General features: G+C 38.1%; 1 protein-coding gene across 2 annotated transcripts in view; it reads right to left on the bottom strand.

The window, feature by feature from the left end:
- Positions 1-15,124, bottom strand: part of RB1CC1 (RB1 inducible coiled-coil 1) — a 74,678-nt gene that overhangs the window by 54,705 nt on the left and 4,849 nt on the right. For both annotated transcript variants that reach the window (XM_082752248.1, XM_082752247.1), the window contains exons 2-5: positions 7,878-7,993; positions 5,853-5,980; positions 2,891-3,017; positions 2,464-2,634 (exon numbers count right to left, since the gene is read on the bottom strand). In XM_082752248.1, coding sequence (XP_082608374.1) covers positions 2,464-2,634; positions 2,891-3,017; positions 5,853-5,923 — 369 coding nt within the window. In that variant the 5' untranslated portion in view covers positions 5,924-5,980; positions 7,878-7,993. The remainder of the gene's footprint in view (positions 1-2,463; positions 2,635-2,890; positions 3,018-5,852; positions 5,981-7,877; positions 7,994-15,124) is intronic.

The raw sequence follows: 15,124 nt of genomic DNA, 5'->3' as shown, positions 1-15,124 counted from the left end.
TCAAATAGGCATCATGAAAGGCTGTAGAAACACTGCAATAGTCCTTTATAAAGTCTTCACACCCTGGCACATCTCAAGTCAGGTTAGACTATTTACTCATCTTCTATGATACAGAGCTGTTTTCTTAGCATTCAACTCTCAACTCTCAGAAAAGCACCCAAAGCATTTTCACAGCCAAATATAGAGCCCATGATTTTGAAATACTTAAAATATTGGGCAAAGCTAACTGATGATATAAAGGCACATCAGATTTAAGAACATAACTAGCTATTCAGTCTTTTTTTTTTTTCCAGGAAAAAAACTTACTACCATTGTTACCCAGCAGGGAAGAGCTGGAAGAAGTGTAGCACATAGGACAATCTTTTACAAGATCAACGTGCAGGCTAAAACAACAACTCCATTCCACTTAAATAGATGTTTAAACACCTTTAACATTCTAAATCCACCCTCCTTCAACAATAATAATAGATTCCATCAAGTATGGAAAGATTTCTTTACTTGGGAATCAGTTCAGGATCAATCTCTATGTAAACTTCACAGTCTTACGCTAAATGTTATTGCTCCAGTTGTCCACTAAATGCTGTACTTCACACGGACTTTGAGAGTATTTCTGAAATATGGATTTCCCTGACAGAAGACTTGTCACCAGAACAAGTCATTTAAATATAAATAATTTACAAGCAGAAACACTTGAAAAAACTTACTTGCTCTGTGTAATAATACAGCCTTCAGAATTGAGGGGGAAGAGAAGGTAGCACTAACAATCCTTCTCAAGTACAAATATACATTAAAAAACACTCCTAGAATACAAAAACTTACTCCACAGGAATTAAATCTGTTTATCTATCAATTTATAGTAACTTCACTGGGTCAAAACAAAAGTTGGGAATACCTGCTGTGTTAATTTTTCCCCTTCAGAGATGGGGAAAGCAAAGAGAGAATATCAACAATTAGAAACAAGACACTTATTAACACCACCTTCTCAAGTGAAGTTCAAACATGAATACCAGAACCCCCATTCATGTTAAATCAATTAACATATTAAGCATTTAACAGATACTAGTCTTACTGACTTCTATAAAATCCTTTTAACACCTCATAAAAATCAGTATTTCAGTCTCAGCTGCTGAAAAAACAATCTTCACACTCTTCAAGTACGGAGCACAAATGAAAACCTCCTACTCCTAGATGAATTCACATCTACATCTACTCTTTTCAGTCTGACAGTCATATGATTCACAGATCCCTAATTACTCAAGGTCTTATTTACTAAGTCAGCAATAACTGTCAACAGGTGGTAGAGGGAAGAAGAGTGTTTATTGGACTTGATCCTTGCCTTAAATTAGACAGTATGTCAATGTTAGATTATTCAAGCTAACCTCACTCCTGATAGGCCCAAGGAAGAAAAAAGCAAAACAAAAGTCTGTGCTATATGCATGACTTAGCACTTTTCTCCCAATTCTGCTGTACAGTATTTAAGAAGTACGTCACTTAAAACACTAAGTGTTCTTTGAGACTGCCTTAACGTTGTTACTGGAACTTGGAAACGATTACCAAGACAACATGCTAAAATCATGAATTACTGTTCAGTCTGTGCTAAGTGCTACACAACCATTAACCCACTCCTAACTCTTGGAAATTTAAATAATTAGAGAAGGAAGTTTAATTATTAGAGACAGCAAAAACATTTAATGCATTTAGAACGTAAAATTTGAAAAGGAGACTGAGGACAGCATTTTGTAACACGAAACGCAGTCAGTTCAGCTACTGCGCGCGTTGTCTTACATTCTAGAGCACGCGGCCACCATTCATACCACATGCACACTTGATATTCTACCACCCTTGTTGCAGGGTAGCCCCCTCCTCAAAGCAATATGAAATAATCAAATAGGATTAGATCATGTTTGCTTTTCAGGCAAGTAGAAGCCAACACTCAATAAGTACACAATAAGAAAAGACCTGAAAGAAATTTTGGGAAAATGAAGCTTAGTTTTACACGTCTAAACAACTGGTGAGAAATTTATAAGAGGAAGCAAGAGATTAGAAAGGTACTTAGAAAATTTGCAATGTAATTTGTTTCAATCTGGGTTAACACTGTTTCTGAACTAACAAACTTTTCTGTCTTCTGGTTGGAATAGACTGAAGTCACTAAAAATAAGGCAGGGAATTGAGGCGCGAGTCCAAAGAAACCAAATTGCTTTCATTTTGTCAATGTTATAAACATATGCATCCATAAAGCCATATTGCATTTTGTTTTTGAAAGAAGCTTTGAAAATGCTACAGAAGCACATTTTAGTACCTACCTTGAAAATTAGGGACAAAGGCTTCAAGGAATAGATCATTAATAGTATACCATTTTCACTGTCTTCTGACAAAACCACTTCAAAATTTACATCAAGTTACCTCTCTGACATAAAAAGGTTATTGTCCTTTTGTGCGCAAGTACACCACAACTTTACTTACCACAGCAAGTTGTGTCCGCGATGCTACCGTATGAAAAACTGCAGGCATCATTAGAGATTCTTCTACTTTCAATTCCATCTCATTCTCCGCTGAAAATGTAGTTTTGGGGATAGCTGGGGGACGCTCACACAAGATCATTTCTTTGTTGAATAGGAAAATTGGGTTGGTGTCCTACACTCAAGAAGAAAGTGAAATCACACGTTTAGTAAAGGTACCATTCAATCACCAATTATTCCATCATATGGGTAATATGTCTTAAGACCATGTCAAAATCCACATGTATAAACCAAGTAGATAAGAAAAATCTCAAATGAAAAAAAAAATCAGCAAACAAGGTATACTACAGAAAAATACTTAAAAATCCTTTACTAAAATAGTTTTTTCTTCCCCTATCACAGCTCAGATGACAAATGCAGTATGCACTTACTGTTCCAGCACTGTAACTACACACTCGTCTGTCTGGTGCCATACACTCTCCTCCATTGACGACCAGTACCTGGTGCTGAATGGCAATCTTGTACTTGGTTTGTATTGCATGTTTCAGATCAGCCACGCTGAAAAAAATGGGGGAGAAGATGACAATAACATGTGTAGCTAATTTCACATATTCCTGTAATATAGACAGGCAACTTGTCTGTTTCAAGGCAGCACTTGTCACACTTGCATTCTGCACAATGAAATATTTAAGTCTGTAAAGGCTGCAACATGTTGTGTTCTGGATATTCACCTAACAAGCTATCAGCTAACGGAGTAGAGCCTGTAGAATACTGATACATAATCAGTAATCTTCTTCCAATAAGATCTGATAATGTGCTGAAATACTAGATCAAATCAAGCACTTAGGATACCTGTAAAAGTCATATTATGTTCTTCGAATGTTTACGTTATGATCATACAAATGACTTTATGAAATTCTATAATATAACAAGAATACTCAACACTTCATTAAGCCTAATTTAAACACATTTCCACTTAATCAACTCTGATTGATTTACAGTACATGAAGCGCAGTATAATGCTCAACTTACAGGAAATTCAATCAATGCATACGCAACAAACACATATAAACATTGCAGACATGTTTAATGCAAGAACAGTAGACCAATAAGCCATCCCTACTTTCGTCCTCCATCCTAGCAGCTTCAATTTCAGGTGATGACATCTTTATGACACTGCTTACTTGAACAATTCTAGACTTTATCTCCAAGAAACAAATAATTAAGAATTCATTAATATGATACAGTAACTGACCAAAACTATAATACACTGTGGTGACAACTGTGCAAAAGCACTGAAAGGCTTCAGATTATCAAGTGAATAATCAACGTAAGCATCACTGTTTTCGATATAATTAGCAGGAAGCAAAACAAAGTTACTGCCTATAAGGTACTTGAAAAAAGAGGTATCTATTACCTAAAATAGCTGTGATGACAAAATTAATTCACTACAAAAACCTCAAACACAAGCTCATACTCACTAGCTGTGTTATAAGAACTCACCTATCATTCTCATGTTCATTGGGAAAATTGATTGGCCTGTTCACATACAAGGAGACCCAAAGAACCCAAGAAAAAGGTCTTGCTAAAAAGAGCAAGTTTATACAGTTTTTCAGAATACAAAGTTAAACTACTCAACTGAAATGCCTTGTATTTTGTCTCATCCACCAGTTTATCCTCAAAAAATATCAGACAGAGCAAAAAGTTGGTCCATGCCATGCTATTAGATACCCTGTCTGGCAGTTCAGATGCTGTACCTCACCATGATTTAGGCAATTTTAAGATCTCAATGTACTAGATGACACAAAGAGGTACTGACACATCTGCAAATGACAGAATCGTGCAATAACTTAGGTTGGAAAATACACTTATGATCAAGTCCAACCATCAACCTAAAACTTCCAAGTCCACCTCTAACCCATGTGTGGATGTGGTACTTAAGAACATCTTTTAAATACTTCCAGGGATGGTGACACTTCCCTAGCCAGCCTGTTCCAATACTTAACCACCCTCTCTTGATTTCCAATCTAAAGCTTTCCCGGAGTAACCTGAGGCCATTTAATTGTGTCACCAACCCGAGGCCATTTTAATTGTGTTGCCACCTGAGAAAAGAGTCTCATCCTCCTTGCTGCAACCTCCTTTCAGGTAGTTGTAGAAAGCGATTAGGTCTCCCCTCAGCCTCTTCTTCTCCAGACTGAACAACCCCAGTTCCCCCAGTCACTCCTCATATCTTATTTTCTAGTCCCTTCACAAGCTTCATGACTCAGTAGATCCAAAATGGCTGTGGTATTTTATTTCATCCTCAATAATATCCTCAGTTAGCTTTGCAAGACAGCATGCAAAATCATTCAACGCACACAGTGTTAGGGCTCTTCCAGCCTAAAAGTTTCAAAATTTTGACTCAACAAGTGAATTTGGAAAGTTACATACAGAAATTCAGGAGTATGGAAACAATGGACTCCATTACAAAATCCATGGAAGTCTTTCGATCAGCATTATCTAACACATGTAACAGCATGTACATGAATCACTTGCAACTCATTCACCACTGATCGAATATGAAGACAGCAGGTTAGGTTGGCTCTTGCTAGCTCCAGTGCACATGGGCTATGATGATGTTATACAAGATTTATTGTATTAGATCAGCATTCTACATGAGAACAAGGGTAGATGTTACAATACACTTAGTATATCTAGGTCTCTCTAAAGCATCATTAAGGTTGCAAGATGTATTTAATTTGTGGTGAAACAAGAAGTTGTGAAGTCGCTGGGATTTAACTGGGAACCTAAAACACTGCTCACATTTCAAGTAGTTCACAGTCTGTAAGTTTGTTTGATAGGAAGAATGCTGTAAGATATGTTAGAGCCTTATAACATATGACAGAACCAAGTTTTTCCCATCCTGGACATAAGACAAAAAATTATATTCCAGTTCTTCAGCATCTAGAACACATTTTCCTAAGGATGCAAGTAGAAAAAGCAATCCACAGAACTTATTTTATGATGTCAATAAGCAAAAATCAAAAATGCTGTTCAATAAAAGATCACAGAACACCAGAAGTAAATCTGACGTTTTTTCCAAAACGCAATCCCAAGTATAACACCAGACTGCACTAAGATCAAGTAAATAACACCTACATCCTATGTCACTGCTGCAGAAAGTAACCTCCCCGCTCTTTCATGGGATCTCAGAGAAGCACAACTACCTGCAAGGCATTGAAAATGCTAATAAAAAACATCCCCAATTCACTGAAATACATGAAAACCTAGGGGGAAACTATGTGGACATACACAACAAACAGTTGAATATCAACGTTCAAGAACTCATTAAAAAACATAGCATATACCACTTATTTATTAAGGAAATAAAACGGGATGAATTTACTTTCTTACTTTTGTACAGCAAGTTCTGTGTCAAAGGTTAGGGTAGTTCCAGTGTTGACCAGAAATACATATAGCTTCATGATGATTTATTTAAGTCTCCGAAGTTTATAACTTCCACTGTTAAAATCATCTAGAAACTGAAAAGAAAAAAGATTAAAGTGTTAGTTTCACATATGAGTTATGAAAAAGCACGTACATGCTTTTTGAAAGAAATACTTTCAGACATATAGTGGGTTAACACATCAGCTTTCATATTCCGCAGTTCTTTAGCTGATACTACACATACAGATGCTTCTCTTACGAGAAACATGGGCACAGGAGGCTTTCTCATATGCGAATGGGCTAGAACACATTTCTAGCCCATACAGAACACATACTATTTCCATAGTATACACTGGGGAAAGACAGGAAGGAGAGGTGAAGACAACTTTCAGTTGCAGAGGCCATCATCTCAGATGATTACCTGGCTTTTCTCAGATACGAAATACATTTTTAAATCCCCAGATACAGTCATTTCCAGTTATCTTTTCTACATTTTACAAATAGCAGCATGGTCTACGTTGTAAGCATTCATTCCCCAACCTACAACTCCCTACAAAGCTTACTTATCCCTATGCATAATTTTTTCCTCTCAGATATATAGAAACAATATCAAACAAAAAATTGCTGAAACTAGTTTTTAAAAACTATTAGGTAATTACAGACATAAAAAAAACCCTACAGGTTTTCATTTGTTTTCAGTAGCTAAATCTGTAGCTACCTTCTTAGTCACTACTAGCCACTATGGAGTGATCAAAGAAACATCGGACATTTTCAGTCATGTACCCTACAAGTTTCTGGATTAATGACTATAAGCACGCACATGTTTTTCCAGAGTACATAATAGAAGAAAAACATTTAATTGCTTTGCAAGACATTCTGAGATCTAATCTGATATTCTACCCCTGAAATACTCCATCCTTCCAGGCCTTTTTCACTACACTAACAGAGTGGCTGCAAAAGCACACTGTCACTGCAGCCACTAATGCAATGCATTTTTATTTTTATTTTTTTTTATTTTGATGTGGAAAGAGCAATGAAAAGTTAAACCGGGGATGCTTTAGCCTCAGCAATACCCCTACATCATTATTAGAATGACTTTTTTGATTAAATTACTTCACAGGAAGAGTAAGTCATCCTTCTTTCCCTGAAATAAGAGGAAAACGCACAAGATCTGCACAGCTACTTGCATTATTTTAAAATGAGTTTGAAATTGCATTTATCTTTGTCTACACAGGCAAAAAACCTGACAGACCACAAAGAAAAATAACAAAACTGTTAAAGCGTGTGAGGGGTCAGAAGGTAGTTCTACCAGAAGAACAATTCCAGAAAGTCATAACAACTTTTTTTTCAAGAATGATTTTCTGCACACTTTCACACATGAACATAAACTAGTCAAGAGGTGCATTTTAACAACAAGGCTTAGAAAGAGAACTGTCAAAAAAAAAAAAAAGCCTCAGTAAAGAATATACTCTATAAAGACACATGCTAGACATATAAAAACTCTTGAATCTCAAGAACATATTAGCAGTAATTCATTATAATTCTATAGCTTAGGCCAGAGAATTTAAATCAGTCTCACAAGCACAGAGTGAGTTCATCTGGTAAATGGTATTATTTGTGACCATGGTCCATATAAAATTAGAAATAGACATGTTAAATACAACGTTTAAAACAAGTACCACAGAGCACATAAAAGCTGCTGTTCTTGTCTTTCTCACCTAAACAGAGTAAAATACTTGTCTAGTATCTAGTTTTTACAGAAACATTACTTTGCAAGCCTGAGTGGTATTTAATAGACAATTTGTCTTGAAACCTCATTTATTCATGTACAGAAAGTGAAATTTTAATTGATACACCCTATCTTTAACACTGTGGCTAACCATTTAAAGGTTCTAAAGAAAAAACAGCATCAAGATCAAAAATATTTATGACAGCATCCGCCACGCATGCAACAGTCTCAAACTTTTCAACTTCAAGCAAAGAAAGAATTACCTTCAGGCACTATACAAAGCTATCACCTTCTTCAAATACACAGGGAGAATAGACGCCTGCTCGCTTTACTTGATTTTGGCAACAGAGTAGCATGACTGTTCAAAACCAGAGAAGATCTGTAAAGAAAAGATACAGAACGTAATTACTAGCACCATGAAAACATCAGGATTTTATGGTTATCGCAGTGTTTAACACTGAAGCCAATGTATATGCCAATACTAGAAAGAATTATGTAGTGTTGTGTTGTTTTTTTTTTTTTGGTTTTTTTTTTTTTTTTTTAAACATTGACATCAAGTTGTAAGTCTACACAAAGCTATTACACACCTTGGTACTTTCCCCATTAGTTCAATTTAACATCATCGCAACATTTTTCAGTATTTACAAGGAGGTAGAGCTGGTTCACTAAAAAGAATTGCTTGCATTTCCATTAACTAAAAGCATGGTTTTTTTTTTGTTGTTTTTGTTTTTTTTAGAACTGGTGCAAAATGCTGATACGATGCTAAGAGCAACGTAAGTCAGAATGTCGTGCAATTGATCTAAGAAAACCCAGAGTAAAAAGGCATTTCCCTAAACTGAAGATGTTACCAGATCCAGCTGCTCATCACTGGCATCTCTGCCAGGGGCTTCCTCTCCCCGAAACACTGTTAATAATACAACAATCAAAGTGAGCCAGATCAGCAAAAGTGGTCTTTTAAAGCCAGTTAAGTTCGTTTTAACTGCTATCAGTTAGATAGCATGCTGAAGGAGAAGGAGCCCTTGGCAAGGAGGCGGTGACAAGCAACTGGGCTCAGTAACCCGTTCAGCTCAACTGGTGCAACAGCAGTCAGGAAAGTGCACAATCAAACTGAAACAAACATTATTTCTGCCACGTTAATACCCTAGCAAGCTCTCTGAGAAGATGATCAGGCACTATAAAGGGTGATAATCCACTACTAAAAATAGGATTGCTGAAGCCCCAAAACCATTAGAACATGTAACTTGTTTTACACAACTCATGCCTCTAACAGTAAATTGGAAACAAACTCTCTTCATCCTAAATTTGTAAACATTGTGATTGAGGGGAAGATTACACAACTGCATTTTACGTGCATGGAACAGATGGCAGTTTGTCAGGCAGTTCATTATTTGAGCTTTTATCTTCCTCCATTCCTGCACACTCCCTCTTTCCTCCCATTCAAAGGCATACACATCACAGAGTCAGAAGTAAAGGTGCAAGAAGATGAAAAAAAGCAATGTGCTGAAGTATCACCATTGGGAAAAGTACTAACTGAGGCATCCTCCTTTGGCTATCAGCTGTTGTACTCAAGCAAAATAAATTCAGGAATACTTGTTTTAGACTGAAGTAATGGGTGTTACCACAAGTCATAAGAAACTACTTCTACCACAAAGAAGGACCCCAGTACTATAATCTTTATCCTAATTCCTTTGTGACCATTCAGAAGACAGAAACCAAGTATTGTTTCTTCCACCCAACACTTCAACAGACAAGCTAACAAACAACCCTGAGGGAACAGAATTATGCTCAGACAAGCAGGACAAATCTGTATGTTCACACTGTTAGGTTACTATTTAAAGGAAAAAAAAAGTAGAGTTTACCCACTCCCAAGGTTGCCACAAAATTCAGTGAGTACTTCCACGAATAGAGGAGTCATGTGAGGCAAGGTTTTAGAAAATATATCCTTTGAATGTTGAGTTTCCTTGCAATATTTCCCTAAGGAATAACAAAGGTAGGTTGCGGCCCTCCCTTCAGCAGAAGGGCATCAGCTGAAGACAAGACACCAAGAGTCTCCCCAGCTGCCTCTTTTCACAACACTTGAAGAAACTTAACACTGAGAGCTCTCACTACTCTTGCATCTCTGGATAATGCCTGCCTGAGTTTGCCCAACAATGTCCAAGATTAGTTAAAGGGTGATGAAATTCAGTCACAGGTGCCTAAATCTTTTTTCTTCAGAAAGGGTAAAGTAGGCTAACACAAGTAAAGTCAGCTCCATTCCACAAATTAGCTTTTAGGTTTGTTCCTAGAATTCGAGAATACGATTCCAAGAATATGATTCAGCAGCAACACAGGTTTTTAATGTAAGCTTGGAGTGAAAAAACAGGAACAGTCAATTGTCAACAGAATATACCCATAAACAAATACATTTTATTACTCTTCTGCTGGCATTACTTCAATAGGCTGTTAAGAGAATTTCACAATCTTTAGTGTTACACTTCTACATAGTGTTACAAGTGTTAGTTAGGCTTTTTAGCGCTACACTGCTAAATTATTTTCAGCCATTTTGATAGAGGTTGAAAAATTACAGAGTTTGACAACTACTGAAGACAAAGCCTTTAACTTCAAAGTTAAAAAAGTTAAAAAAAAAACTTGTTAAAACAAAGTTAAAAAAACTTGTCTTCAAAGCTTCTAATTAAGTAATTAGAAGCTGTAACGAAATGACTCATCCACCCAGATTTGTTGTCTGAACTGCATGACCTGCCTGCACTATTAGGTCAATGCTATCATAGAAATAAGATCTTTCGAGTCATGGGGTGGAAGCTTGTATGATCAGCACCCAGGAGTTATTAACAACATCATTTTAGAAAGCCAGAAGCCTGAAAAGAAGAATTGCTGTCAGAGCAATAACTGCCAGAGCAGACAGAAAATGGTAGAAATTAATATAAGAAAAAGATTAAGATGACAAAAAGTGAAGTGAAAATAGCACAAAGCAGGAAAACCTTCATGAAGTAACTCAGATGTGTATTTTGTAACATTAGCTAACACCAAAACCAGCTGGGAATATGTTATGCTGACAATATAATATTTATTTCACTGCTCTATGTTGTGCTTACATTGCAATACAATTACATCTGCTTCACTTCACAAAAATATTGCAAGCTTGTCCTATCCAATATAAACTCCAAAACACAACCGAGAACTTTTGAAGTCTGTGTTGATCAATACTTTCAACGTATGTTGTTTAAAAATTTTAAAATGTTGCTTATTTAGTTCAGAATATGCTTATTATTTCTACATCTGTAAAAGGAAATGAATGTCTGTTTACAGACCTTTCCTTTTTGTAACTACAGCACAGACATCATGGGTCTCACAGCACTCCACATATAATCCTATGGCTACATTAACCATCCACATCTCCCATTAAGTGCAGAATCCCTGCTCCACCTTCCCACCGACTGCTCCGCTGCTTCACAGAACAATTCTTTCCAACTTCACTAACCCAAACACTAAAATACAGCAAGCAGGGTGTGACAAAGACAGCAACCAATGTTTACCTTTGCTCTTTGTGTTTAAAGGGGCATCATCAATTTCACTTTATTATAAAGGATACCCGATAAAATGTATTTTCATATTTCAGTTTGTGTATTTTTTTGTGTGTTTTTTTTTTTTGTTTGTTGGCATCTCATTTTCCATGTCTCCTTTATAAACTGGGTTCTTCAAGTTTCATCTGTAATCCAAGTTATTAATCATTTTTTATTTAAGCACCTAGAACTTAATCTAAATTATGCCAAAGTCATGGCTTCCCTTAAAGCCCACGGGTTCAAGAGGGAACAGCAACATGTCAGCAGTATAGGGTACCGTTCTTTTAGTGGGGAAGTGTTACTTCATATCTGCACAGCAAGTGCTGTACTCAACACTACTTCACCACCAAGGTCAGAGAGGACCAAGGAGACCGAACTCCTTGCCCCCATACTTATCTCCAGGTAGGAAGGAGCATGACTCTAAAATCAGACAGAACTAGCTTAAGCAGGGCAGTACCCTTGTTATTCACTTAAAAGCCTGAAATTATCCACATTGCTAATTATTAGACATTGTAACAGCTCTTTATGAACATCATCTGTATAAGCTAATAAAGGATAGCTCTCTTCTCTTACTGAGGCTACGTTACAGGTAATAGATATTGCCTCCAATATGAGTCACAAATGTTACCTGTGATTACAAGGGTCTGGATTCTCACTGGAGATCACTGTTGAATTCCTACCTGCCACAAGGACAATTCATCCGAGGCAGAGTCCGACAAGACTGTCACGTGCTAAAAAGACTCATGATGTATTCCTCATTCACTGAGCATCTTATTTGAAGTACTTCTCTCCTCTAGAAGGATATGCCTTTGTTACCTCTGGGGATTGAGAACCAACTCTGGAGCACATTATCATTTTGTTAAGCTGCCCTTCATGTCCATGCAGCAAAAATTTAAATTTTGCCTTTGAGCTGCTGCAATTCCTGTGATTTCACCTTGCTCTCCTCTGAGCAGGATTTCCTGTTTCACTTCAACTTAGGCAACTCTATAATAGACAAAGTAGTAGACTAGCACAGAATGTTCCTTCCAATTCAATTTGCTTTCTTCTACAAATCTCTGCCTCTATTTGCTTTTTTTTTTTCTGGTGCCCTTCTCAAAAAAAAATAAAAATCTCTTGATCTTCCACACCTCACTTCAGAAGCAAAGGACTTAACATCACATTTCCTAATATCAAAGGAGAGTGAACAGAGACTAAAGCTGAATTTAAGGAGAAAAACATCTTTCTTCATACTGTTAAGATCATCTCTAAAAGCAGACGTCAAGGAGCTTTCCTCATTATTGCCACCAATGCAACCAAAAACCTCTTAATTTTGCAAAAGACCACTGCAACTATCCAGAAAAACAGACAGGATGACCTCACAACATTCTTCCCTAATATTTTTAGCAACACAAACCGCTTCATTTCTGAAACACAATGCAAATGCATACCCTTATCTGGGCAACTGAAAGGAAACATGCTTTAAGAGGCACTTCAAAAAACAAATTCCAAACTTCTTCAATAAATCATAGAATGGTTTGGGTTGGAAGAGACCTTAAAGATCCCCTAGTGCCAACCTCCCTGCCGTGGGCAAGGGCAATTCCCACTAGACCAGGTTGCTCAGAGTCCCATCCAACCTGGCCTTGAACACCTCCAGGGATGGGGCATCCACAGCTTCTCTGGGCAGCCTGTGCCAGTGCCTCACCACCATCTGAGTGAAGGATTTCTTCCTCATGTCCAGTCTAAAACTACCCTTGTTTAATTTAAATTCATTAACCCCTTGTCCTGTCAGCACACTCCCTGACAAGGAGTCCCTCCAAAGCTTTCCTGTAAGCCTCCTTTAGGTACTGGAAGGCCACTGTAAGGTCTCCCCAGAGCCTTCTCTTCTCCAGACTGACCATCCACAGCTCTCTCAGCCTGTCTTTATAGGAGAGGTGCTCCAGCCTTCTGATCATCCTCATGGCCCTCCTCTGGACCTGCTCTACCAGCCTTACATCCTTCTTATGCTGGGGGCCCCAGACCTGGATGCAGCACCCCAGGTGGGGCCTCACAAGAGCCGAGCTGAGGGGCACAATCTCCACCTCCACCTGCTGGCTATGCTGCTTTCGATGCCACCCAGCATACAGCTGGCTGTGCTGCCTGATGAATATACAGCAGGGCCTCTCCTGACCCAGATGTGAAGAGAAACCTCATCGCCCATCCCTTCAAAGTTTTAAACCAGGCCACACCTAATGCCCAAGATGCATATTACTCCAGGTGGAGATCCTATCTCCCACGGCCTCTTTACAACAAGTCCTAAAAAACTCATGTTGAAGCCAGAGCGTAGTAGTCTTCGAGAAAGGCTGTCAATCCCTGACATCTGCAAGGTGCCATCTGGAGCTCTATTTATACTGTGCTGAGATGTGCGTCAGGCACAGAAGCGGTTAGTTAATTAAAGCGCCTCCAACAGCCCCTGCCCTGTTAGCAGCCCTCACAGCCGCAGGCTGGTCAGCAAAGCAAGTCCCTTCCTCTCCGAGCGCAGGAAAGGAGCCGCAGTCCTGCACAGGAAGCAGGAAACGTGCCCGAGTCCCTACTTCCCAATTCACTGGAGAGGAGTTTCAGAACTCGGTAACTCAGAGTGTAAGAGCCATTCCTACTTTTATTTCTGCTCTCCAAGGACCCTCAGAGGTCCCCAGCGCCACCGAGGGTGGAAGAGCACGAGACCCGAAGCGACTGCAGCTGGGCAGGTAAGAACACACCACACCTCAAAGAGTAGCTTTAAAATTGAGTTGGCCCAAATAATGCAGCTTCTTTCAAGTTCAGACAGAACTCACACCAGGAACTGTAGGAAAAGAATAGTTTCAAGCACTTTTATGAGGCAAAATGTACATGATTAGACATTATGTCATGATTCTGTATGCATATAATTATAAAACTTCAGTTGTGAGGGGTTAGCGTCTATTTACATTACTCTTTTCACTGTATCTGTGCCAAAACACGATCCACATAAAGAATCAGGCAAAAGTTTTTCTCCTCCAACAGTTTAAAAAAAAATAAAAAAGTTTACTGGCTTTTGCAAAACGCCACATCTCTTATCTGTCAGAAAGTGAAATTTCTGTGCCTCGGTTAACAAGTTGGAAAACAAACCAAGGTTTTCTGACATTCTTATTGCTAGGAAACAGCCCACAGCTTGTAAAAGTGCTTTTCTTTTTTTTTTTTTTTTTTAATTGATGAAAACAGTCTTTGCACAGCTGCCTGCAACTTTGTCTTTAGCAAAGTTAACTGCAGGTTTAGTCAGCTTTTTTTTTTTTTTTTTAAGTGTAATTTTGCCAGACTACACATCTCCCTCCAATTATGGAGATTAATACTTTGCAAAGAATGGTGCTTTTGGGTATGTAGAGCTTCAGGTGGTTTTATTCAAGTTACTCACTGACTCCATACTGGTGGGGAGGTTTCCCTGTAACAAGCTATTTTAAAAATAATTAGCATGAAAATTATGCAGTGTTTGCAAACAATTCTGTAAGAAACAGCCAACAAAAAATTCCTTTACTTCTTACATCAAAATCAGACAAGTCAGCACCAATGCCTCATTACCACTCTCCCTCTGGCTAACCAAGACCATGATCACAAACACTGATTAGAGCACGAGCAGCAGCGTCCCTTCTCCTCAGCCAGTTGCCCTTCTGCTCCTCTCCCTGCATCAGCTTTCAGTTGTGCAACTTTCCATAGATGCAGAAAACAGGATTACTTTGCTGTAGCAAGTTAGAAAGAATACTCCCATAGCCTTGGTAAACTCTTCAAACAATCAGCAACTTCCAAAACGTTTTCAAACTTTTTATTCCTCATATGGATAGTTATGAACATGCAGAGTTCATATCCTCCCTATGAACACATTTCAAAAAAAAACACATCTAGATTTTTGGCAAACCAGCTTACTGCTCTATTTGCATATTACATAATTACAAATCTTCTTCAGGTCTCCATTGGAATCAATC

Source organism: Aythya marila, assembly GCF_965140915.1.
Source record: "Aythya marila genome assembly, chromosome: 2".
Classification (NCBI taxonomy): Eukaryota; Metazoa; Chordata; class Aves; order Anseriformes; family Anatidae; genus Aythya; species Aythya marila.
The sequence above is the reverse complement of the archived record's forward strand: the minus strand, read 5'-3'. Positions and strand labels throughout refer to the sequence as shown.